At 35.7% G+C, this 25,615-nt stretch overlaps 1 protein-coding gene across 1 annotated transcript in view; it reads right to left on the reverse strand.

Moving 5' to 3' along the window:
• Nucleotides 1-1,108: 1,108 nt before the first annotated feature.
• The window catches only part of LOC121905492, a 344,732-nt gene continuing 320,225 nt past the window's right edge, over nt 1,109-25,615 (reverse strand). The window contains exons 51-71 of the mRNA XM_042423738.1: nt 25,235-25,263; nt 24,290-24,557; nt 22,438-22,481; nt 21,914-22,196; nt 19,218-19,261; nt 18,664-18,946; nt 15,963-16,006; nt 15,394-15,676; nt 12,607-12,650; nt 12,045-12,327; nt 11,262-11,305; nt 11,038-11,108; nt 10,468-10,682; nt 10,120-10,370; nt 9,174-9,305; nt 8,154-8,316; nt 7,642-7,671; nt 7,207-7,248; nt 5,637-5,696; nt 3,528-3,809; nt 1,109-2,793 (exon numbers count right to left, since the gene is read on the reverse strand). Coding sequence (XP_042279672.1) covers nt 3,541-3,809; nt 5,637-5,696; nt 7,207-7,248; nt 7,642-7,671; nt 8,154-8,316; nt 9,174-9,305; nt 10,120-10,370; nt 10,468-10,682; nt 11,038-11,108; nt 11,262-11,305; nt 12,045-12,327; nt 12,607-12,650; nt 15,394-15,676; nt 15,963-16,006; nt 18,664-18,946; nt 19,218-19,261; nt 21,914-22,196; nt 22,438-22,481; nt 24,290-24,557; nt 25,235-25,263 — 2,882 coding nt within the window. The 3' untranslated portion in view covers nt 1,109-2,793; nt 3,528-3,540. The remainder of the gene's footprint in view (nt 2,794-3,527; nt 3,810-5,636; nt 5,697-7,206; nt 7,249-7,641; nt 7,672-8,153; nt 8,317-9,173; nt 9,306-10,119; nt 10,371-10,467; nt 10,683-11,037; nt 11,109-11,261; nt 11,306-12,044; nt 12,328-12,606; nt 12,651-15,393; nt 15,677-15,962; nt 16,007-18,663; nt 18,947-19,217; nt 19,262-21,913; nt 22,197-22,437; nt 22,482-24,289; nt 24,558-25,234; nt 25,264-25,615) is intronic.

Consider the following 25,615-nt stretch of genomic DNA (forward strand, 5'->3'; position numbering starts at 1 on the left):
CACATAAAGCACTTTGAATTGTCTTGTTGTTGAAAGGTGCTTTACAAATAAATATCAGTTGCCTATGAATGTACTGTATCCTTTGAAATTACCAGGTGGCAACAATGGAGCACTGTTTACTGTATGAGGGTCATTCAACATATTTTCTATTTTAAAATCTATAATAAATTCCCTCATTGTTATGTTTGGTTCTGATTATTTGAGAGAATGAAGTGATCTAAAAACAACATATATGAAGCAAGTATACTGATGTGACAGAGTCACATGAGTTTTTCAAAATGTGCACACTGATCATAACATTCATTTGTGTCTGTAATTGTTCAAAAGGGTTTCAAGTTTCAAGTGTGATTATTTACCTAGAAGAAGAAAGTAGTTCTGAGTGTTTCCCACAAAACCTCCATGCCAGTGAACAACTATTTTCATTTTCATGATTTGGTTGTAATGAAAGCCTAAATGAGAGGTCATCTTCTCAAATTATTTTGCATATACCTTTGAATAAAGGAAAGGCACTGCAGGTTGTTTTAAAGTTTAAAGTAGGAGGTACATATCAATCATATCAGGAACTGAAAAGTTACAAATGTGAGTGGAGGAGGAGGGAAAACACTGACTTGTGTTCTTGTCTACCTGACGTCTGGTCCTTTATCTTTAAATTTTTACACATTACGGATCTGTATCAGGTCAGATGGGAGGAGGCTGAAATCAGAGTCATATGTTTCACATGTGACAGCTTTGGTGTTGTTATCTGAGAGGTTGTTTTGCAGTGTGTGTGTGTGTGTGTGTGTGTGTGTATGTGTGTGTGTGTGTGTGCGTGTGTGTGTTTGACTTCAGACTTTCAGATACAAATTAAGCCTTTTTCTTTCTACAATGACAGGATGAATATTTTACATCCTATCAGTACATGCTCAGCATTTTCCTTGCAGTTACCAACCTCACATTTATCTGCTTTCTTGTTTAAATGCCGGTCTAGACGTAGGAAATGAACAATGAAAAGTTTGATTTTATATGATCAGCTGTTTGGAGGTAAAGGGGAAAATGAACTCCACCTCTAGTCCACACATCCAACTAAAACAAGATAAAGTCGCTTAACTCTTTTCATGATTTGTGAACTTGTGGTGGTCAACAGCATCGTACACAAAGTCAGATTCAGGAGCAGTAGGGCTCATGATACGTCTAAATCCAAAGCAATCAACAAATTGTTAAGAACGCTGCTTAAAGTCCTGAAGTTTTTGTTTATTGGCAGCAACTAAATTTTGTCTAAAATTACTCAAATAATGTTGCTAGATAAGTGACTTTTAAGTTACACCAGAATAGATACATGAGAATGAGCTCATATCAAGACAATTTATTTAAAAACAAATTCTTAAATAAAAATACACAACGTACAAAATGCATAGTCAATGTTATATTTGTATAGAATAAAAAAGATGAAATAAAAGGTGAATATAAGACCTTTGGATATAAACTGTTCGACAGTCTGGAGGCAGGAATGGAAAACACCTCATTTACATTTGAATTTTAAATATATCACGCTTGGCTCGGAGCTTTGTCTTGTGAAGCTCAGCTGCTAGGACTTACAGTTAGTTAATAAACAAAACTGTGCTCTATTTTCTTCTGTATTTCATTATAAAAACAAAGAAAGATATCAGCCTGTTGCTTGTAAAATTCAAGTAAAAGTTACTGACAATAAAATACATTTGAAATGTGCTTCAACTGTTGAGGTCTGGAGGTTGAATTGTGTCTGAGGAGTTCAGAGAGATAACTGGTGCCAGTCCATGCAATGCTTTGAAAACAACTAAAAACCTTAAAACCAGTTCTACATTTGACAGACTTGTAAGGAAACACTAGTTGGTGCCAGTGAGGAGTCTTTGCTGCTACACTGCCAGCCAAACCAGGTCCTCGCTTCCTGATAACGGTCGTTCATAGAATTTAAGAGTGTTTTCTACAAATGCTCTTAAACTTCTACATGTGTTTCCCAAAGCAATAAAGAGGAAGTGCACAACATTAAGAGCTTCTTAACGTTGGCTCTGTGCTGATGAAGATGATGCTGAATACATTTTTAAGTAACTTTGCATATTCAACTGTCTGTAAGTCATGCTATATGTTGAAAATAATCATCACAAAGTGTAAATGTTGTAAATTACACAAATAAATGTTCTATACTGGAAATTGTTCAGTATGAAAACAAAGCTTTATGTGCAGTTAACAGTCTACAGTCTTTATAATTCATGTTACTGGGTGGAAGACGGTTTAAGAAAGTAAACTTTACCTGATTTAGCTGCTGCTCGAGGCAGACGTTACTCTGAAGATCATATCAAAACTAAAAAGAAGCAGTGGAGGTTCCTGTTTCCTCAGTATCATGAATATGTGTCATTCTGTCATACAACATACACACATAAATAGAGAGAAGAGAGAAGATATAGAACCTGAAAATATACCATCAGAGAAGAAAGAGATGTATATATGATGCAAGAAGAGGGAGAGGATGATGACGACACAAACTGGCAGATCAATTGTTGAATTAAATTTTGTGTGTTAATATTGGTTTAGTTTTACTTTCTAATTTAACTTCAAAATGTACAAAAACAATGAAAACTTATATAAAACAGGTTGTGGAGCTTCTTCAGATGCTCTAAGCCTCCTATGAGTGGGAAGGAGTCACTCAATCTACTCGTCTAATCTTTCTCACAGCGTCTTCAGTTACGATGCTTTTGGGAAACACCTCTTAAGCTTAGGAGGCTTCAGAAGATGGATTTTACAAGATGGTTTTGGGAAACAAGGCCACTGTACCTGTTTCTGAACACAAAAAAGACAAATATTTTAAAAGGGAGCATTCTACAGTGTTGTGAGTCCTTGTGAAGCAGAGATAATCTACACATTTTTTGGGATTCAGCACCTGGACATGAAAGCTGTGCGTTTGTCCTGCACACTGACTGACTGAGTGACTCACACATCGAGTCACATCAGTCCAGATAAGGCAGAATCTTAAAATGACACAAGAATTTTAGTTAGACCAGAGCCGTAGTCTGAGGGGTCAGAAACAATGATCTCTCTGGTGTACATGCCACGGACGCTACTTTTTTCATTCCATTGTGTACATTTTGAGGGTACTATCTGGTGCATAAATGTACACATTCAGAATTCAGACACTCAATTAAAATGTCGGAGTGTAAATATAGTGTGTTATGTTGTAAAAAGAGTCATTTCAGACACAGGCTCTGTCTTGTTTCAGTTTGCTGAAAAATACTTAAGCGATCCAAAATTTTATATCCTAAATTACACAAATTGTATAATTTTGTAACTTGATATGTAATGTTTTTGCTATTGACCCCCAACTCCCTATCAATTCTTCTTTTTCTTTAGATAAAATGTTTGAGGAACTTTAAATGTTTTAAATTTTAAAACCTTTTAAATGTCACTATGATGAATATTTTTCATAAATGTTGGTTATTCAAAGTGTTCTGTTAATGTGTAATAATATCAGGTTCAGGTAGCCAGTGTATATGTTTGGTCAAAAAAGCTAATTTCACCATGTCACAGTTTTTAAGACTCCTTCTTCTTGAGATCAGCAACAAGATATGACTCCTTCTCCTCAAGGAGTTTGTAGAAGATGTCTTTGCCTTCATCTCCACATGCATTCAGGGGACCAATGTAGAGTTTCCTCATCTTATCCTCAGTGGTTGAGATTTCCATGATTTCATTATAAACTCCTTTTTGGATTATGCCTTTTTCCCATAGATTATCCAAGATTGGGCCTATATTGCTCACTCTCTCGATCAGATCACACTGGTGTTTGTCCACAAAGTGCTTTCCTGAGAGCAGAGGGGATAAAAATGACCCATTGATTTAGATTAATATCTGGTGACATCAGCTTCTTGAAGAACTACTGAATAAACAGGTTAATTGATTTACATTCAAACTAGAGGTCTTCATGATCCAAAACAGACCGGTGGAAAAGTGGACCCAGTCTCTCACTTCCTGAGAACTGAGTGGACCCGTGAAGGTCTCTAACTCAACAAACACCACAAAGACATGTTTAGATTTAATGGTTAATCTAGTCGTTATGGTCCCTTTCATCATTTTCTTTAAAAAAAAAAACACACACACACACACACAAAATTGTACCTTATTTCTTAGGAAATAAGCTCATTCTGATTCTGCAGTATTATCTTATCTGCATATTATCAGTAGGCTAGATAATATCAGATGTATAATTAAAATCATGGTGTGGGTAACTTAAGTGAACCAACTCATCATTACCACCTACATAATCATCTACTCTTTGACACATTTTCTCTTTTGCAGGATGTCTATTTGATTTAAAAGCATCATTGAAAGTTAAAAATTAAAAGGTTGGAGATGAAGAAACTGGAGAAGGATATAAGTGCAGTGGAAACCGCTTATATTGATCACGTCTACCATGACTGGATGATTATAATAACCAAATTTGATTTTCTTTATTTCTCATGCAGAATATCATCTAATTGATGTTTGTATATGTATTAGCCTACATGAATATAAAAAAATGAAAAGGACAGCTTCGCTATTTACTGAATTTTATTATTATTTTAAAACACAGTGTGCGCACATTTTTGAAGCAGCGGGGGTTCTGACGACAAGAAGTTCCTTCTTTTCCTTGGCAGCAGAAGAGACGAAGAGAGCGGTAATCCTTTCCTTAGATTTTTAAGATTTATTTATTTTTAAGATAGATTTTTTATTGTGATAAGCTTCGAGGAGACTGCGTTTTCCATTGAGTGAAAATGACTTACTGATTCCTGTCATGATTTCAATGTGCACAGCAGGAGCCTCAGGTAGGCAATAATGGTGCCGCAGCCACTTATAATGGGAGTAAAGTACAAAAAATATAATTACTGTAGTTTTAAAATATTTTTCCATATGTTGTCATGTATGAAGAGACCCAAAACGAACATTGTAAGCGGACAATTTGATTACTATAGGTGGATTTGATCAATATAAGTAGTTGATCACTGTAACTGTGATCACTATAAGCGGTTTCCACTGTATACATTTATACACTGCAGAAGGTCATGGTCTGGACTTTATTTAATTTTCTTATTGTCTTCATAGCTTGAACAAAATGAGTGATTGAATGAATAAATAAGTTCAAAACAACGTTGACACACTTTTATTTCTTACATTATAAATGCTAAGCTTTTAAATAAAAGGGTTCACTCCAAAACAAAAGTGACCATGAATAAAATTGGGGATTAACTGAAATGGGTATTTTTGTAAAAGTCCCTCACAGTTCTTCCATCTTATCGTATCTTCTAAACAGTAATGCAAGCTTCTGGGTCTCTTTCCAACTGTCAGACATTCTTTGACACACAGCTAAATTAAGCTCGACAGTTAGCCTGCCACAGAGCAGGCTAGTTCTGCTAAATAAGTCATGATGAGCAGGGAATCACATAAGCCACAGTAATGGAACAGAACTCTCACTTAAATTAGCAAGGCTTTTCGAATTAAGCCAGGCTTTGCCTTTATCCACCTTTTTTGGAACACCCCTTGGATTGCATATATATATAATGTGTCTAACCCTTGATCAAGTTAGACCTGTTCTGTTTTGTTTTTTTTCTTGTAAGTGTTAAAGTAATTTCATGAGAAAATTGCATAGTTAATACCTGTGGACCTGCCTTCAGCCAAGGTATTTCCACCAGTTGCTCCACTTGAGGATCCCACAGCTGTAAGAAATTTAGGGAAAATTTTAATTGTTTAACAATTGTATTGTTCTTCTTTAACGTCACTGACACAGAAAACAAACTGCTTTCTTTAATGATCAGAACACTTGAGAAAAAAGTTGGCTAATATAAAATCAGGATCTGTCTCTCAGAAGCTTTTTTTTCTCTTAATTTGTCCTTGATTTGCTCTTCCTGTTTATGAATCCCTCAGTGGATTAGTATCTATTAGTGTCTACATATCAGATCAACTAAACAACAGTCAAGACATTGTATTTGAGTAAGTATTTGTATAGAATATAAATGAGGGTGATTAAAACATAAGGATGGCGATTTTCTATATTTTTCTTATTGTCAACAAATCTCATGTGCAGAATCAAACCAACAATGAATTGATCCTACTTACAAGTATTATGTGTGTATCCAAAGCCTGATATATCTTATTCCTCTGTGCCGTACACCTGTTGTTGTCCAAAAACTATAAAAAACATGTTAATGAGCCACAACTGCTGCACTAGGTGACATGTTCCTTCTTCCCTGAAGATGGTGGTTACTGTAGTAATCTGTAACTGTTATTGTAAAGAGAACCGCATCCTTAGACATGTGTGCTGGCCTCTTCCTGACATAGAAACGCTTTCTGGAGAGAAAAAACTTGCTGTTATTAGTCTTTGGAGCCGTTTCTAAACAAATGAACCTCAGCGAAAGTTCAGTCAGAAAGACCATCTTATGTATGCTCAGGTCTGTAGTATTGTTTCTCAAACCATCTGTCATTCCCATCCCTCAGCATGCTCAGTCATAATTTCCTTGGTGTGGTTCCCCTGGACGTCAATTAAGACGTCAGCTGTTCAAATCAGCTGGTCACATCTAACCAATAGCATGGTGACACACCTTCATCATCAGCCTATTATATGTTTTCTCCCTCTCTACCTTAGTGCTTTCATGGTGCTGTTTTGCTCACCCCAACACCTCCCCATCACCGCCTAGTCTTCACAGTGCATCACTTAATCAATCTCATCAGCCTTATCAGACTCAGCAGAAGTCATCAGCGACCACCACCACCACCACCACCAGTGTCTAGATTGCATGGGGGGATTTATTTTGCTGCTGCTCAGGACTGATGTCCCTTGATTCAAAATCTCCCTATAGAGTCTAAGTGGCAAAGACTTCTGACAACACTTAATCATCAATATCATCTGTATAATAAACAATTGTTTTTGCTTCATTCACTTGTCTCTCCTGATTGAACTAACCACATTCTTAGTGGCACAGAGGAATAACATGTCACACTTTGGATACAGACACAACACTTGTAAGTAGGATCAATTCATTGTTATTGTGGCTCTGCACAAGATTTCTTGACAATAATTATCCTTATACTATAGGCAGTCCTAAACTTCAATAATCACTCAAGGATAATGTATTTATCAGTATTTCAGTCAACTTCCCATTTAAGGAAGCAGGCAAACATGCATGTTTTTAAGTTGAAGTGCCTCTTTATGTTTTGTAATGTACCTACCTCTCACTGTAGCACCAGCTGGTCCAGCTGATGATGCTGCAGCTGCAACACATTAAATGATAACCTTATAATAAATACATTGTTCTAGACAAGAATACTTCAGCAGGCAAACCATAGTACAAGAATACTGCACAAAATAGCTGGCCAAGTTCAGCTCTGTAAATTCAGCGAAAGACAACTTCTCAGCAGTTTATTTAAAATGGTCAAATGTGAAATATGTGAAAAACAAACAAAACACAACTCAGGTGCTACAATTATATCATGGTGATCATACAATTTGGTTTCAAAACTACAAACATTTTAAACATTGATGAAATTCCAATTGGTTTTATTCTGGTTGAAATATTTGCAACAAATGTGTGAAATATTTATGACATATGACTGAAAGCTGAAATCTCGTATAGTAATGGACAGTACATATATGCAGTGTCTTACCTTCTGAATGACCAGAGTTTGGATAGTCATCTGGAATAAAATGGAGAACAAAACAAATACTGACAGCTGATATCATGGGTTTATGTATTTCATTCACAATAAAAGATTCAATAATGAGACATTTTAGCTAAATAAAATTGAATTATATTAAATATCAATAACATTCTAATTCTGAAGGATCAGTTATAGTTGTTTGCATCAAAAACCATCAAATGTTATTACGACTGTGATCAAATTTGTTGTGTTGGGTCTTTGATAAATCACTCTGTCCCAATACCCATACTTGCTGTTTTAAGCACTTCTATGGGTTTCTGGAAGTAAATAAACAGGAATCATTATCACGTATTAAATCGCAGGTGAATACATAAATCAGACAGCTACAACCAGAATATTACACCCACAGAGCAACAAAGCAACAACTCTCATTAATTATATAGAATGGTTAGGTTCATGGAAAAGACAGAACGCATCTTTTTTTGTAGTGTAGGTAATATTGTTTAACAACCACTGACCTTTTCGAATTGTACAGGCCCACACTGGTTCACACACTGGTTTACACACTGTTTTACCCTTCTTTGTACAACGGTGTGAGAGTGTAAAGTTGAAGTTTCTGTCTGGATTTTCAATGAACACTTCATAGAAATTTGTGTTTGCATATCTGAGGGTTATCCCACCCTGTGTAAAAATACAACATAAAAGGAGAGGAGGAGTTCGTTTTTGACAAAGGTAAACAGTCAAGTTAAATCCTTTACAACAAAAACAAAACTAGTTGATTAGTGTCTGGTCATTAGGAACACTGTTTTGCACATGCTCAGATCATTTACATTTCTGTCTGGCTGCTGATCTCTCCCAAACTCTGAACACAGCGAGCAAAGCTGACTCCACATTCACCAAGCAGTATTGGCAACCTTCTTGAAGTAGCTTATGTGTGGCCAAACAATCAATAGATTTGTCACTAGGCTCTTAAAAGCTGTATCTAGGGAGAGCGTTGCTAAGTTGTCAACACTGATCACATGTCTCTTTGTATAAATGGCCAATACAAACAATGATGCATCTATTTACAATCAAAGGAGTCTAAATGCCAATTCCCTTAATTGTATCCATGTTTCTCACTTGCATAGTTTCCTTGTGTCTTATATTGTGTTCACATCATATTGTTCAGACCTTAATTGCAGCCAAGTTGGAGAAAAACTTTCACATCAGCTACCTGGTTGCAATTCTGAGTTGAAGATGTTTTAAATTTCTGACAGCTACAATATTTCCAACTTGGCTAAAAGTACTACAAAAGTGTCAAAATCCCTGCAGCAAAATGCTGCAATTTCACCATCGCTGGCAGTTTCATCTTTCAAAAATCAAATATTTACACAAAGACAAGAAATTTAGAACAAGTAAAATACAAATTAAATGCATAAGGCCATGTGCAGCTACACCTCCCTGCAATGTCTTTGATCCTTCTGTGTCTTTACATGCAGCATGTCTAAACCACAATTCACTACATAAATGAAATTTCTAACAGACAGTTCAAACTGTACCTCTGGCTGAATTTCTGCTGTCTTTATGTCTGATGTGAGGACGAATGTTTTGCGCAATTTCAGGTAGTTGTTTGGGCTTGACTTACTATCACCCATTTCGTATCCTTTAGACTCTTCCTCCTTCTTCACCGTCTGGAAAAAAACAATACAAACAAAGCTGCTTCAAGGTTACAGTAACAAACATTGTTGTCTGTGTTTTAAAGTACATTCATGAAAAAGCAATACGGTTTTTACAGTAGAGTATTAGGGCCACTGGTGGAAAAAGATAAACTGTAAGATTTTAAGAATAGTTATGCTGATGAGGAAGATCATCATTAATTTCAATTATAAGTTTTATTATATAAAATTTTGCAACATGTATATTTTGAGAATAACCAAATACACTGCTGTAGAATTGTGTTTTAATGAGTAAACAAACAAAAATAAATAGAGCAGTGTTCATGTAAAAATTAAGTTGGTGTCGGCAAAGGATTGAAGGCTGCTGCACATTGACATGCAGTGAGCAGTGGGCTTAAATTGAAAAGTTTCAGTTTGTCAGTGAGATCTATTAGCCTCCAAACAAATATTAACTTCAGCTACTGACAGAAATCTGAGGAGAATCACTTGGTCCTTCATCTTGAAATAAGGAAACGTGTCCATTACGCTGTCTCATGTTTTAAGTGGCTTATCTTCAATAAAATGTGCATAAAAATAAGTGTAAATGTGAAATTTGTTATTGATCATACATGCATGTTTCAATGTTAAGTCATATTTTTGGATATCGTTTAAAGAAGATTTTTAAATGGGAATACAGAAAGGGGAAAAAACCTTCTGTGACCAGCGACCCCTCCCACTTCACAACTCTATTCTCACAATTTCACTTTTTCCACCACTGGCCCTAATACTCAGTTGTAGGTTTTTTAATCTGATTATATTATACATTTGTGATAGTAAGATATTAAATAACCTGTTTTAGAGCAGGATCATTTCGGATCAGATACACATGAAGTTTGAGGAACGTTGTGTTTGGTTTATAGTATATTAACACGTTGCACTTTATTTTCCCTGAAAAGCGAATATTAATCATAGGCCCTTTTTTAGAGAAAACTGGTTCAGATAACTTGACATGGGATGATGTGACCTCAGACACGTCCTCAACAACATCTCCACAGGCATCTATGTGTAGGACTGCAAACTTGTCTAACATTGTAGAGTCATCTGCACAAAATACAAGCACATATATTTAGTGAGGAGAAAGGGATTGTATCACAATACATTTAAATACATGTTTACTTATTTCTTCATGTCCACTTACCTGTGCAGATCCAGTGTGGCAGGTACACTTCATTTAACTTCCCAGCAATGACTGTGATGTCCAGTAGAGGACCTGCAGGCATGTATTGTAAGCTTTCCATTCTCTCCATGTGTTCTTCCCAAGACCAGAACTGGTACTTAAAGCTGACCTTTTCTTCACAGACCCATCGCAGGTCAGAGACACTGCATTCAAACCTTCCTGCTTCAGACTGTAGGCTGAAAGAAAAAAAAAAAGAGTCCTTGTATACGCACAAAATACTTCATTATTAATAACAATAATAATTATGATGATACGCTTTATGATAAAACAAGAAAAACAAGAAAAAAAGATTAAATTGGATTTAAAACAACAAGACAAGATAAAACAACCATCAGGTAATAACACTTAAGGGACTCAATGGGCTAAATGTAAACTTAACCAGTAGCTGCCTTAATTTTATTTGGAGCTAAATGTAGCATTACCATAATTACTGTAATATGGCATGAAAAAGATCCTGAAAAAATATCGAAATCAAGCTTTTTTCAATGGTTCCAGTTTGTTGTGACACAGTATTGAAGATGTTATTTTTACCTGTAAGTTGGAGCCTCATCTGCATCTGTACTGTTCACTTCAGGTTCAAGTTTAGTCCAGTCACTGGAGTCCTACATCAGAGGACAGTCACATTTGTGAATTACTGCAATTGCTCCTTTTTAAACACTAATTTTACAACATCACACAAATGGAAAAAAAAATTCACACAAATAAAGTGAATGACAAATCTACAAGTGAGCAGATGAGTGAATGAAAGGGATTACCATAATGCTTCCATGACCCCCAAACTCCAAGCTTCCTGAAGGACCTTGTTAAAACACATCAGAAAATGTTTTAAATGATATTATGCTTATAAAAGGAATCATATAGTAACTTTCCAGATGTTTTGCTGCTTTAGCACTATGTGCTATATAGCACTGCTCCAGTATGAGAGCAATATGTCATACAGGACTTACTGCTGAGTAAAGCCTAAGTTGAGGAAAAGTGGCAGCACTTCACAGGACTTCTACTATGTACCACCCATAGGCTAGCTACATGTAGTTGTACATGTAGCCAACATCAAATATGTATAGTTATGGGTGCTGATGTTTCTGTCATGCTTTATAGTCAATGTCCTGTATTATGCTGTTGTGGTACCGAGCCAGGTACCAAAAACCAACAACTTAATAATGATGCAAGAGGAGCTTAATGCTAACAACTAAATTGTTGTTAGCAGAGATTAATTTGCAAAATTAAATCTTTTTTTGCCAGGATACCCAGAAGTTAAAATATCACTTTCCCTCAGTGATGTGTAGCTATGCAGATACTTATGATTTTATTTTCCCAGGTGTTTGGAAATCCAAAGACAGAGGATGTTGCTCGTGATAATGGCATCTAAATAATATAACAATCAAAACAAACACATACTCAAATGGCTGCCTGACTGTCCAAAATGTATTTTGAATGATGAAAAAATGAGTAGCGTTAAAGTAGAATAAGACCCCACTCTGCATACCAAATGTTTGATATTGGAATTGTATTGTATTGTTTTTTTTAACACAACTTACCTTTGGATCCTGAGCTGGTGTTTGACAAACTCTGCACCAGATCCATCCTGTTCATCTTCTTTAAAACCTCCCTGGTCACCTCCACAGACTGTTGACCGTAGATCTCAACCATCAGATCCACTAAGTCCATCCTGTCTGCCCTCTCTATTCGGCTTCTTGAGATTCTTGGGAGATCTTTCATTTGTAGGTTCTGCAGCAGCCACTTGAAGATCTTGATTTCCCCCAAATGTAATTCTTCAAGTGTTTCCAAAAGCTTCTCATTAACTGGTGTCATTGTTTCGTCCTGATGGATTCAAAGTGATCAGAGGGCATTTATATAATATTTCCACTGTAATGATTAAACATTCATGTCTTTGCATCAATGTAAACACTTAAATCATGTGACTAATATTAACCACATTAGGCAAAATTATACATTTAGTGAAATTGGACTCATGCATCAGAGGACAATCACTTAAATAAGTATAAGTATAATTTTACTCACTAATTTTGCAACATCATACACATGTACAAATAAACATATGACAAATAAATGAGCAAATTGAATAATAAAAGGGATTACCATAATGCCTCCATGAGCCCCAAACTCCAAGCTTCTTGAAGGACCTTGTTAAAACACATTAGAAAATGTTTTAAATCATGCAATGTTTATAAATAGAATCATATGGTGACTAACCAGTAGGGATGTGCAGAGGGCCCAGTATTTATATTTGTATCTGTATTTGTTCAGGCAGCAACATTATTTCTATTTGTATTCAAATAAAAGTGGAAATAGGCATAGAAATCTTATTTTCATTTTAATTACACTTTTAACTTTAGGATATTAAAGTTTTAAAATAAGTGTTCATCAATAAACTATCTTGGACGGAGGTCCCCACAGCATTTCTTGAATTTGAGTCTCACAGATCATAGATGACTACAATGACTACTGAGCTAAAACTCAACTCTGCACCACTGCAAAGACAGATCTGTAGCTATTTATACACCCATTACACAGAGACAGCATAGCATGTAATGTGTAGAGAAGAATTACTACGGTGATTATTGCTCTGCACTTTTCATTTATTGCCTAATTTTTATAACCTAACTTTGTGGAAAGGGGAATGGGAACGACAATTTCAAGAGTCCCTTTGAGAGCATTTAGCACATGTCCGTAGCTCAGCTTCATCTCTGCGGAAAAACTCAAATTCCAGGAGTGATGTCCAAATAAGGAAATGTGCGTCATGCAGCGGGTGGATGTGATTACCCTCATTGAGAGCTGCTAATAGACGTAACACAGCGGAGCAGAGGAGAGAGCCTGAGATAGCATGTAACCAACCTGTGCGCTATTATTTGACATGTTTTTTTTTCTTCCCTAAAACAATTCATTTTTAAAATATTTGTACGGAATAAATATTTGTAAAAACCCACTATTTGTGCTTTTCTGAATACTGCATTTGGATTCAGCTCCACCCCTACTATCCGGATGCTTTGCTGCTTTAGCACTATGTGCTACATATTCTCCTGTACTCTCATATACTCTTCTTCTGTACACACAACATCTATTGCATATCTGTCCATACTGGGAGAGGAATCCCTCCTCTTACTTTTCCTGAGGTTTCCTCAATTTTTCCCCATTAAAGGAGTTTTTTGTTATTCGAATTGAGGGTCTAAAGACAGGATTTTGTATTGCTGTACAAGTTGTAAAGTCCCCTGAGTCAAATTTGTGATTTGTGATATTGGGCTATACAAATACAATTGACTTGACTACATAGTACAGTTCCAACATGAGAGCAATATGTTATGCAGGACTTACTGCTGAGAAAAGTCTAAGTCAAGGAAAAGTGGCAGCACTTCACAGGACTTCTGTTATGTACAACTTACAGGCTAAGTACATGTAGCTGTTGTAGTAACGATTCCTCACGAAAGGGAAAGATTGTACAATAAAAATACTGGTGCAATCATATAACTTAATTTGTTTTGCATGTACATATACTACAATAAACAACTGGATAGTAACCAACACCAAACATGTAAAATAATGGGCGTTGATGTTGCCGTCATGCTACATAGTCAATGTCCTGTATTATGCTGCAGTGTACCAAGCCAGGTACCAAAAACCAACAACTTAATGATGGTGCAAGAGGAGCTTGATGCTAACAACTACATTTTTCTCACAAATAATGCAGTGATTAGTTTGCATAATTACATTTTTTTTGCCAAGAAACCCAAAAGTTCAGATATCACTTTCCCCCAGTGGTATGTAGCCATGCAGATACTTGTGGTTTTATTTTCCCAGGTGTTTGGAAATCCATCCAGCCATCAGTGTTTTGTCTTATGTTGTCATTGTAACAAGCCAGGTACCAAACACCAAAGTGGCCATGCAAATTGTTTACATCTTCATGATGGTTTAACAGGAATATAATGATGATTAATTACAGTTTTTTTGCCAGATTACAATGAATGTAAAATATTCAATAACAGTTTTCATTGGAACTACTTTTTTTTTAAACCAAAGAAATAATCCTTATAAAAAGTGTTGACAGCATGTTCTGAGGATTATTCAGTTTAACAGAGACACTGTTCCTGGAAAAAAAGAGACTTTTTCCGTGAGATTAATTAAATGTAATATTTCAATGGTGAGAGCATCACAAAAGAATTTCATTCATCTCCATTGTATTGGCTGCAAAAATGTTAGAGATAAATATTACGAAACTTTGAGAAATACAACTGCTGCAGACGCCACTACAGGTGAGTGAGGGTTTTTTGTTTTGTGTGTTTTTTATTTTAGTATTATTATCGTTTTATTTTTGCATTTTCACCTTAATTGGACAGTCAAGAAGTAAACAGAATATGAGCGGACAGAGTGCGGTATGACATGCAACAAAAGTCCCAAAATGCGATCAAACCAGTACATTACAGTTATGTGGTATGCACCTTAACCATTAGACTTTTAGGAAGCTGCTTGTATTTTTTTGTTTTTGGTAACTTGAGAGAAGAAACCCTTTGAAAAGATCTTGCTTTTTCAATCAGTAGATGTCATTTTGGAAACTATGCTATATGTAGGAGTCTAGTTATTCTGGGTTTACTTTTGGCTTATTGTTGCTGTGGACAATTTAAAAACAGTGACTGATCTAGAGTCATTGACTATAATGACTATACAGCATAGAGTGAGTATCTTTGCTTGTGATAATGGCATCTGGATGACAACAATCAAAACAAACACATACTCAAATGGCTGCCTGACTGTCCAAAATGTATTTTGAATAATGAAAAAAAAGAGTAGCGTTAAAGTAGAATAAGACCCTACTCCGCATACCAAATGTTTCATATTGGAATTGTATTGGGTTGTTTTTTTCACACAACTTACCTTCGGATCCTGAGCTTGTGTCTGATAACCTCTGCACCAGATCCATCCTGCTCATCTTCTTTAAAACCTCCCTGGTCACCTCCACAGACTGTTGACCGTAGATCTCAACCATCAGATCCACTAAGTCCATCCTGTCTGCCCTCTCTATTCGGCTTCTTGGGATTCTTGGGCGGTCAATCATTTGAAGGTGCTGCAGCAGCCACTTGAATTGCTCGATTTCCCCTAAACGTAATTCTTCAAGTGTTCTCAAAAGCTTCTCATTAACTGGTGTCATTGTTTCGTCCTGATGGATTCAAAGTGATCAGAGGGCATTTATATAATATTTCCACTGTAATGATTAAACATTCATGTCTTTGCATCAATGTAAACATTTAAATCATGTGACTAATATTAACCACATTAGGCAAAATTATACATTTAGTGAAATTGGACTCATGCATCAGAGGACAATCACTTAAATAAGTGAAAATTGTTCCTGTTTACTCACTAATTTTGCAACATCGTACGCATGTACAAATAAACATATGACAAATAAACAAATGAGCAAATTGAATAATAAAAGGGATTACCATAATGCTTCCATGAGCCCCAAACTCCAAGCTTCTTGAAGGACCTTGTTAAAACACATCAGAAAATGTTTTAAATTATGTTATGTTTATAAATAGAATCATATGGTGACTAACCAGTGGGGATGTGCAGAGGGCCCAGTATTTATATTTGTATCTGTATTTGTTCAGGCAGCAAAATTATTTCTATTTGTATTCAAATAAAAGTGAAAATAGGCATAGAAATCTTGTTTTTATTTTTATTACACTTTTAACTTTAGGATATTAAAGTCTTAAAATAAGTGTTCATCAATAAACTATCTTGGAAGGAGGTCCCCACAGCAGGTCTTGAACTTGAATCTCACAGATCATAGATGACTACAATGACTACTGAGCTAAAACTCAGCTCTGCACCACTGCAAAGACAGATCTGTAGCTATTTATACACCCATAACACAGAGACAGCATAGCATGTAAGGTGTAGGGAAGAACTACTAAGGTGATTACTGCTCTGCACTTTTCATTTATTGCCTATTTTTTATAACCTAACTTTGTGGAAAGGGGAATGGGAACAACAATTTATAGAGAGTCCCTTTGAGAGCATTTAGCGCATGTTCATAGCTCAGCTTTATCTCTGAGGAACAACTCAAATTCCAGGAGTGATGTCCAAATAAGGAAATGTGCATCATGCAGCAGGTGGATGTGATTACCCTCATTGAGAGCTGCTAATAGACGTAACACAGCGGAGCAGAGGAGAGAGCCTGAGTTAGCATGTAACCAACCTGTGCGCTATTATTTGACATGTTTTTTTTTTCTTCCCCAAAACAATTCATTTTTAAAATATTTGTACAAAATAAATATTTGTAAAAACCCACTATTTGTGCTTTTCTGAACACTGTATTTGGATTCAGCTCCACCCCTACTAACCAGATGCTTTGCTGCTTTAGCACTATGTGCTACATATTCTCCTATACTCTCACATATTCTCCCTCCTGTTACTCTTCCTGAGGTTTCTTCAATTTTTCCCTATTAAATGGTTTTTTAGGGAATTTTTCCCCATTCGAATTGAGGGTCTAAAGACAGGATTTTGTATTGCTGTACAGATTGTAAAGCCTCCTGAGTCAAATTTGTGATTTGTGATAATGGGCTATACAAATACAATTGACTTGACTACATAGTACAGTTCCAATATGAGAGCAATATGTTATGCAGGACTTACTGCTAAGTAAAGTCTAAGTTGAGAAAAAGTGGCAGCACTTCACAGGACTTCTGTACAACTTACAGGCTAAGTACATGTAGCTGTTGTAGTAACAATTCCTCATGACAGGGAAAGATTATACAATAAAAATACAGGAGCATCATATAACTTGTTGAAGAGAAGTAGCAGTACTTTGCAGGACTTTTGTATGTACTTATGTACAACCTATAGGCTAGCTACATGTAGCTGTACATGTAGCCAACAACAAACATGTAAAGTAATAGGCATTGATGTTGCCGTCATGTTATGTAGTCAATGTCCTGTATTATTCTGTTGTGGAACCAAGCCAGGTACCAAAAACCAACAACTTAATGATACTTAATTCTTACAACTACATTTTTATCACAAATTACACAGAAATTAGTTTGTATAACATCTTTTTTTGCCAAAACATCCCAAAAATTATAATCATTATAATTATTTGACCAGGTGTTTGGAAATAAATCCATCCATCAGTGTTTTGTCTTATGTTGCCATTGTACCAAAAACTAAAGAGGCAATGCAAATTTTTTACACCTTCATGATGATGTAACAGGAATATAATGATGATTTATTACTTTTTTGCCAGATTACAATGAATGTAAAATGTTCAATAACAGTTTTCATTTGAACTTTTTTTTTTTTTAAACCAAAGAAATAATCCTTATAAAAACTGTTGACAGCATGTTCTGAGGATTATTCAGTTTAACCGAGATACTGTTCCTGGAAAAACTTTTTCCGTGGGATTTATTTAATGTAATATTTCAATGGTGAGAGCATCACAAAAGAATTTCATTCACTTCCATTGATTTGGCCTGAAAAAATGTTTGAGATAGATATTATGAAACTTTGAGATATACAACTGCTGCAGACACCACCACAAGTGAGTGAGGGTTTTTTTGTTTTGTGTGTTTTTTATTTTAGCACTATTATCTTTTTATTTTTGCATTTTCACCTTAATTGGACATTGAAGAAGCAGACAGATTATGAAGGGACAGAGTGCGATATGACGTGCAACAAAAGTCCCCGACTGCAATCAAACCAGTACATTACAGTTATGTGGTATGCACCTTAACCATTAGACTTTTAGGAAGCTGCTTGTATTTTTTTGTTTTTGGTAACTTGAAAGAAGAAACCCTTTGAAAAGATCTTTTGCTTTTTCAATCAGTAGATGTCATTTTGGAAACTATGCCTTATGTAGGAGTCTAGTTATTCTGGGTTTACTTTTGGCTTATTGTTGCTGTGGACAATTTAAAAACAGTGACTGATCTAGAGTCATTGACTATAATAAGTGTCTTTGCTTGTGATAATGGCATCTAGATAATATAACAATCAAAACAAACACATATTCAAATGGCTGCCTGACTGTCCAAAATGTATTTTGAATGATGAAAAAAAGAGTAGTATTAAAGTAGAAGAAGACCCCACTCTGCATACCAAATGTTTCATATTGGAATTGTATTGTTTTGTTTTTTTCACACATCTTACCTTTGGATCCTGAGCTGGTGTCTGACAAACTCTGCACCAGATCCATCCTTTTCATCTTCTTTAAAACCTCCCTGGTCACCTCCACAGACTGTTGACCGTAGATCTCAACCATCAGATCCACTAAGTCAAAACCGTATGCCCTCTCTATTCGGCTTCTTGGGATTCTTGGGAAGTCTGTCATTTGAAGGTGATGCAGCAGCCACTTGAAGATCTTGATCTCATCGAAACTTAATTCTTCCAGTGTTTCCAAAAGCTTTTTCCTAACTTGTGTCATTGTTTCGTCCTGATGGATTCAAAGTGATCAGAGGGCATTTATATAATATTTCTACGGTAATGATTAAACATTCATGTCTTTGCATCAATGTAAACATTTAAATCATGTGACTAATATTAACCACATTAGGCAAAATTATACATTTAGTGAAATTGGACTCATGCACCAGAGGACAATCACTTAAATAAGTGAAAATTGTTCCTGTTTACTCACTAATTTTGCAACATCATACACATGTACAAATAAACAAATGAGCAAATTGAATAATAAAAGGGATTACCATAATGCTTCCATGAGCCCCAAACTCCAAGCTTCTTGAAGGACCTTGTTAAAACACATTAGAAAATGTTTTAAATCATGTTATGTTTATAAATAGAATCATATGGTGACTAACCAGTAGGGATGTGCAGAGGGCCCAGTATTTATATTTGTATCTGTATTTGTTCAGGCAGCAAAATTATTTCTATTTGTATTCAAATAAAAGTGGAAATAGCCATAGAAATCTTATTTTTATTTGTATTACACATTTAACTTTAGGATATTAAAGTCTTAAAATAAGTGTTCATCAATAAACTATCTTGGACGGAGGTCCCCACATCAGGTCTTGAACTTGAGTCTCACAGATCATAGATGACTACAATGACTACTGAGCTAAAACTCAGCTCTGCACCACTGCAAAGACAGATCTGTAGCTATTTATACACCCATAACACAGAGACAGCATAGCATGTAAGGTGTAGGGAAGAACTACTAAGGTGATTACTGCTCTGCACTTTTCATTTATTGCCTATTTTTTATAACCTAACTTTGTGGAAAGGGGAATGGGAACAACAATTTATAGAGAGTCCCTTTGAGAGCATTTAGCGCATATTCATAGCTCAGCTTTATCTCTGAGGAACAACTCAAATTCCAGGAGTGATGTCCAAATAAGGAAATGTGCATCATGCAGCGGGTGGATGTGATTACCCTCATTGAGAGCTGCTAATAGACGTAACACAGCGGAGCAGAGGAGAGAGCCTGAGTTAGCATGTAACCAACCTGTGCGCTATTATTTGACATGTTTTTTTTTCTTTCCATAAACAATTCATTTTTAAAATATTTGTACAAAATAAATATTTGTAAAAACCCACTATTTGTGCTTTTCTGAACACTGTATTTGGATTCAGCTCCACCCCTACTAACCAGATGCTTTGCTGCTTTAGCACTATGTGCTACATATTCTCCTATACTCTCACATATTCTCCCTCCTGTTACTCTTCTTGAGGTTTCTTCAATTTTTCCCTATTAAATGGTTTTTTAGGGAATTTTTCCCCATTCGAATTGAGGGTCTAAAGACAGGATTTTGTATTGCTGTACAGATTGTAAAGCCCCCTGAGTCAAATTTGTGATTTGTGATAATGGGCTATACAAATACAATTGACTTGACTACATAGTACAGTTCCAATATGAGAGCAATATGTTATGCAGGACTTACTGCTAAGTAAAGTCTAAGTTGAGAAAAAGTGGCAGCACTTCACAGGACTTCTGTACAACTTACAGGCTAAGTACATGTAGCTGTTGTAGTAACAATTCCTCACGACAGGGAAAGATTATACAATAAAAATACAGGAGCATCATATAACTTGTTGAAGAGAAGTAGCAGTACTTTGCAGGACTTTTGTATGTACTTATGTACAACCTATAGGCTAGCTACATGTAGCTGTACATGTAGCCAACAACAAACATGTAAAGTAATAGGCATTGATGTTGCCGTCATGTTATATAGTCAATGTCCTGTATTATTCTGTTGTGGAACCAAGCCAGGTACCAAAAACCAACAACTTAATGATACGTAATGCTTACAACTACATTTTTATCACAAATAACACAGAGATTAGTTTGTATAACATCTTTTTTTGCCAAAACATCCCAAAAATTATAATCATTATAATTATTTGACCAGGTGTTTGGAAATAAATCCATCCATCAGTGTTTTGTCTTATGTTGCCATTGTACCAAAAACTAAAGAGGCAATGCAAATTTTTTACACCTTCATGATGATGTAACAGGAATATAATGATGATTTATTACTTTTTTGCCAGATTACAATGAATGTAAAATGTTCAATAACAGTTTTCATTTGAACATTTTTTTTTTAAACCAAAGAAATAATCCTTATAAAAACTGTTGACAGCATGTTCTGAGGATTATTCAGTTTAACCGAGATACTGTTCCTGGAAAAACTTTTTCCGTGGGATTTATTTAATGTAATATTTCAATGGTGAGAGCATCACAAAAGAATTTCATTCACTTCCATTGATTTGGCCTGAAAAAATGTTTGAGATAGATATTATGAAACTTTGAGATATACAACTGCTGCAGACACCACCACAAGTGAGTGAGGGTTTTTTTGTTTTGTGTGTTTTTTATTTTAGCACTATTATCTTTTTATTTTTGCATTTTCACCTTAATTGGACATTGAAGAAGCAGACAGATTATGAAGGGACAGAGTGCGATATGACGTGCAACAAAAGTCCCCGACTGCAATCAAACCAGTACATTAGTTATGTGGTATGCACCTTAACCATTAGACTTTTAGGAAGCTGCTTGTATTTTTTTGTTTTTGGTAACTTGAAAGAAGAAACCCTTTGAAAAGATCTTTTGCTTTTTCAATCGGTAGATGTCATTTTGGAAACTATGCCATATGTAGGAGTCTAGTTATTCTGGGTTTACTTTTGGCTTATTGTTGCTGTGGACAATTTAAAAACAGTGACTGATCTAGAGTCATTGACTATAATGAGTATCTTTGCTTGTGATAATGGCATCTAGATAATATAACAATCAAAACAAACACATATTCAAATGGCTGCCTGACTGTCCAAAATGTATTTTGAATGATGAAAAAAAGAGTAGTATTAAAGTAGAAGAAGACCCCACTCTGCATACCAAATGTTTCATATTGGAATTGTATTGTTTTGTTTTTTTCACACATCTTACCTTTGGATCCTGAGCTGGTGTCTGACAAACTCTGCACCAGATCCATCCTGTTCATCTTCTTTAAAACCTCCCTGGTCACCTCCACAGACTGTTGACCGTAGATCTCCACCATCAGATCCACTAGGTCAAAACCGTATGCCCTCTCCATTCGGCTTCTTGGGATTCTTGGGAGGTCTTTGACTTGAGGGTGATGTAGCCACCACTTGAACTGCTCAATCTCCCCGAAACTTAATTCTTCCAGTGTTTCCAAAAGCTTCTCCTTAACTTGTGTCATTGTTTCGTCCTGATGGATTCAAAGCGAACAGAACATTCAAAAATTGAAATCTTTGCATCAACTTAAACATTTAAATCATGTGACTGATATTAACCACATTAGGCAAAATTGTACATTTAGTGAAATTGGACTCATACACCAGAGGACAATCTGTTCCTATTTACTCGCTAATTTTGCAACATCATACACATGTACAAATAAACATATGACAAATAAACAAATGAGAAAATTGAATAATAAAAGGGATTACCATTATGCCTCCATGAGCCCCAAACTCCAAGCTTCTTGAAGGACCTTGTTAAAACACATCAGAAAATGTTTTAAATTATGTTATGTTTATAAATAGAATCATATGGTAACTAACCAGTAGGGATGTGCAGAGGGCCCAGTGGAAATAGGTGTAGAAATCCTGTTTTTTTTCTTATTACACTTTTAGTTTTGGGATATTTAGGTGTTAAAATAAGTGTTCATCAATAGACTATCTTGAAAGGAGGTCCCCACAGCAGGTCTTGAACTTGAGTCTCACAGATCATAGATGACTACAATGACTACTGAGCTAAAGCTCAGCTCTGCACTACTGCAAAGACAGATCTGTAGCTATTTATGCACCCATAACACAGAGACAGCACAGCATGTAAGATGTAGGGAAGAACTACTAAGGCAATTATTGCCCTATTTTTTACAACCTAACTTTGTGGAAAGGGGAATGGGAACAACAGGTTATAGAGAGTCCCTTTGAGAGCATTTAGCGCATGTTCATAGCTCAGCTCTCTGAGGAACAACCCAAACTCCAGGAGTGATGTCCAAATAAGGAAATGTGCGTCATGCAGCAGGTGGATGTGATTCTCCTCATTGAGAGCTGCTAATAGACTAACACAGCGAAGCAGAGGAGAGAGCCTGAGTTAGCATGTAACCAACCTGTGCGCTATTATTTGACATGTTTTTTTTTCTTCCCCAAAACAATTCATTTTTAAAACATTTGTACAAAATAAATATTTGTAAAAACCCACTATTTGTGCTTTTCTGAATACTGCATTTGGATTCAGCTCCACCCCTACTATCCAGATGCTTTGCTGCTTTAGCACTATGTGCTACATATTCTCCTGTACTCTCATATACTCTTCTTCTGTACACACAACATCTATTGCATATCTGTCCATACTGGGAGAGGAATCCCTCCTCTTACTTTTCCTGAGGTTTCCTCAATTTTTCCCCATTAAAGGAGTTTTTTGTTATTCGAATTGAGGGTCTAAAGACAGGATTTTGTATTGCTGTACAAGTTGTAAAGCCCCCTGAGGCAAATTTGTGATTTGTGATATTGGGCTATACAAATACAATTGACTCGACTACATAGCACTGCTCCAACATGAGAGCAATATGTTATGCAGGACTTACTGCTGAGAAAAGTCTAAGTTGAGGAAAAGTGGCAGCACTTCACAGGACTTCTGTTATGTACAACTTACAGGCTAAGTACATGTAGCTGTTGTAGTAACGATTCCTCATGAAAGGGAAAGATTATACAATAAAAATATTGGTGCAATCATATAACTTAATTTGTTTTGCATGTACATATACTACAATTAACAACTGGATAGTAGCCAACATCAAAAATGTAAAGTAATGGTTGTTGATGTTGCCATCATGCTATATAGTCAATGTCCTGTATTATGCTGCAGTGTACCAAGCCAGGTACCAAAAACCAACAACTTAATGATGGTGCAAGAGGAGCTTAATGCTAACAACTAAATTGTTCTCACAAATGATACAGTGATTAGTTTGCATAATTACATCTTTTTTTGCCAAGAAACCCAAAAGTTAAAATATCACTTTCCCTCAGTGATGTGTAGCCATGCAGATACTTATGGTTTTATTTTACCCAGGTGTTTGGAAATCCAAAGACAGAGGATGTTGCTTGTGATAATGGCATCTAAATAATATAACAATCAAAACAAACACATACTCAAATGGCTGCCTGACTGTCCAAAATGTATTTTGAATGATGAAAAACAGGAGTAGCATTAAAGTAGAATAAGACCCCACTCTGCATACCAAATGTTTGATATTGGAATTGTATTGTATTGTTTTTTTTTAACACAACTTACCTTTGGATCCTGAGCTTGTGTCTGATAACCTCTGCACCAGATCCATCCTGTTCATCTTCTTTAAAACCTCCCTGGTCACCTTCACAGACTGTTGACTGTAGATATTCACCATCAGATCCACTAAGTCCATCCTGTCTGCCCTCTCTATTCGGCTTTGTGGGAGGTCTTTCATTTGAAGCAGGAACCACTTGAACACCTTGATCTCCCCGAAACTTAATTCTTCCAGTGTTTCCAAAATCTTCTTCTTAACTGATGTCATTGTAATGTCCTGATGGATTAAAAATGATCAGAGGGCATTTATGTAATATTTCCACTGTAATGATTAAACACTGATGTCTTTGCATTAATGTAAACATTTAAATTATGCGAGTACCATAACAACTAATATTAACATATTACAGAAAATGATACATTTAGCGATATCAGATTCTTCAGTGATTTTATAAAGACAGAGTGTGAGCACAGTGTGATTCATTTCATTTATTTCTATAAACTGGTTATTAGTAATTGTGATTTATTGCATGTCTCCAAATCTCTCTGACACTTTGCTGTCAAAAGTAGGAATGAGACACCTGATCACATGTTCTTATTGCTTCAACAGCAGCTGTGATATTTCTGCTTTAAAAACTCTTTCCACCTATTTACCATCAGAGTTGAATAAGAAAGTCTGGAAAAACATACACGTCCTAAACATTTAGTTGTCCTGTTCTCATCCTCAGTGGTAGAGATAGTACAGATTTTATTATAACATTATTGGTGGATATAATATTTTAGCTCAAAATCTCAATCTGAATCCTGCTTCAGTTCAGTGAGCACCATCTGATGAGAATGATGTCATTGGTTTGTATCAATATTTATTGTGGTCAAGATGAGGATCATTTTCAACCAGCAGCTATTTAATGAAAGCTGTGTTGTGTAAAGTGTGTCTGATGTGACATTACTCACTTTCTGGGGCAGTGAAGACCTCTGCTTCTCTGGGGAGAAAGAAAATAGAAAATGACTCAAGACTGATTAAACATCAGACTATAATCAGTTTTACTCAGATTTAGTTGCAATAACACTAAAATCTCCTCTGCTGCTTCTGAAATCATAAACAATAATCATACAGAGAGAAGAGAGGTTGGATATCATATCATTAAAACCTTTGAAATCTAATAGAATCCAATATAAAAGTCCTACAACAAATATGACCGTCTTTATGTAAAGATTATCACCTCACAACATAATCTTTGATGTCAAATAGGATTTACAATGTTGTCAAATTATAATATTCAGTGTGTCAGAGAGGTGTTCATTCAACTCCATGGTCATTTTTTAGGTCCAAGC

This window comes from Thunnus maccoyii, chromosome 10 (genome assembly GCF_910596095.1).
Source record: "Thunnus maccoyii chromosome 10, fThuMac1.1, whole genome shotgun sequence".
Classification (NCBI taxonomy): domain Eukaryota; kingdom Metazoa; phylum Chordata; class Actinopteri; order Scombriformes; family Scombridae; genus Thunnus; species Thunnus maccoyii.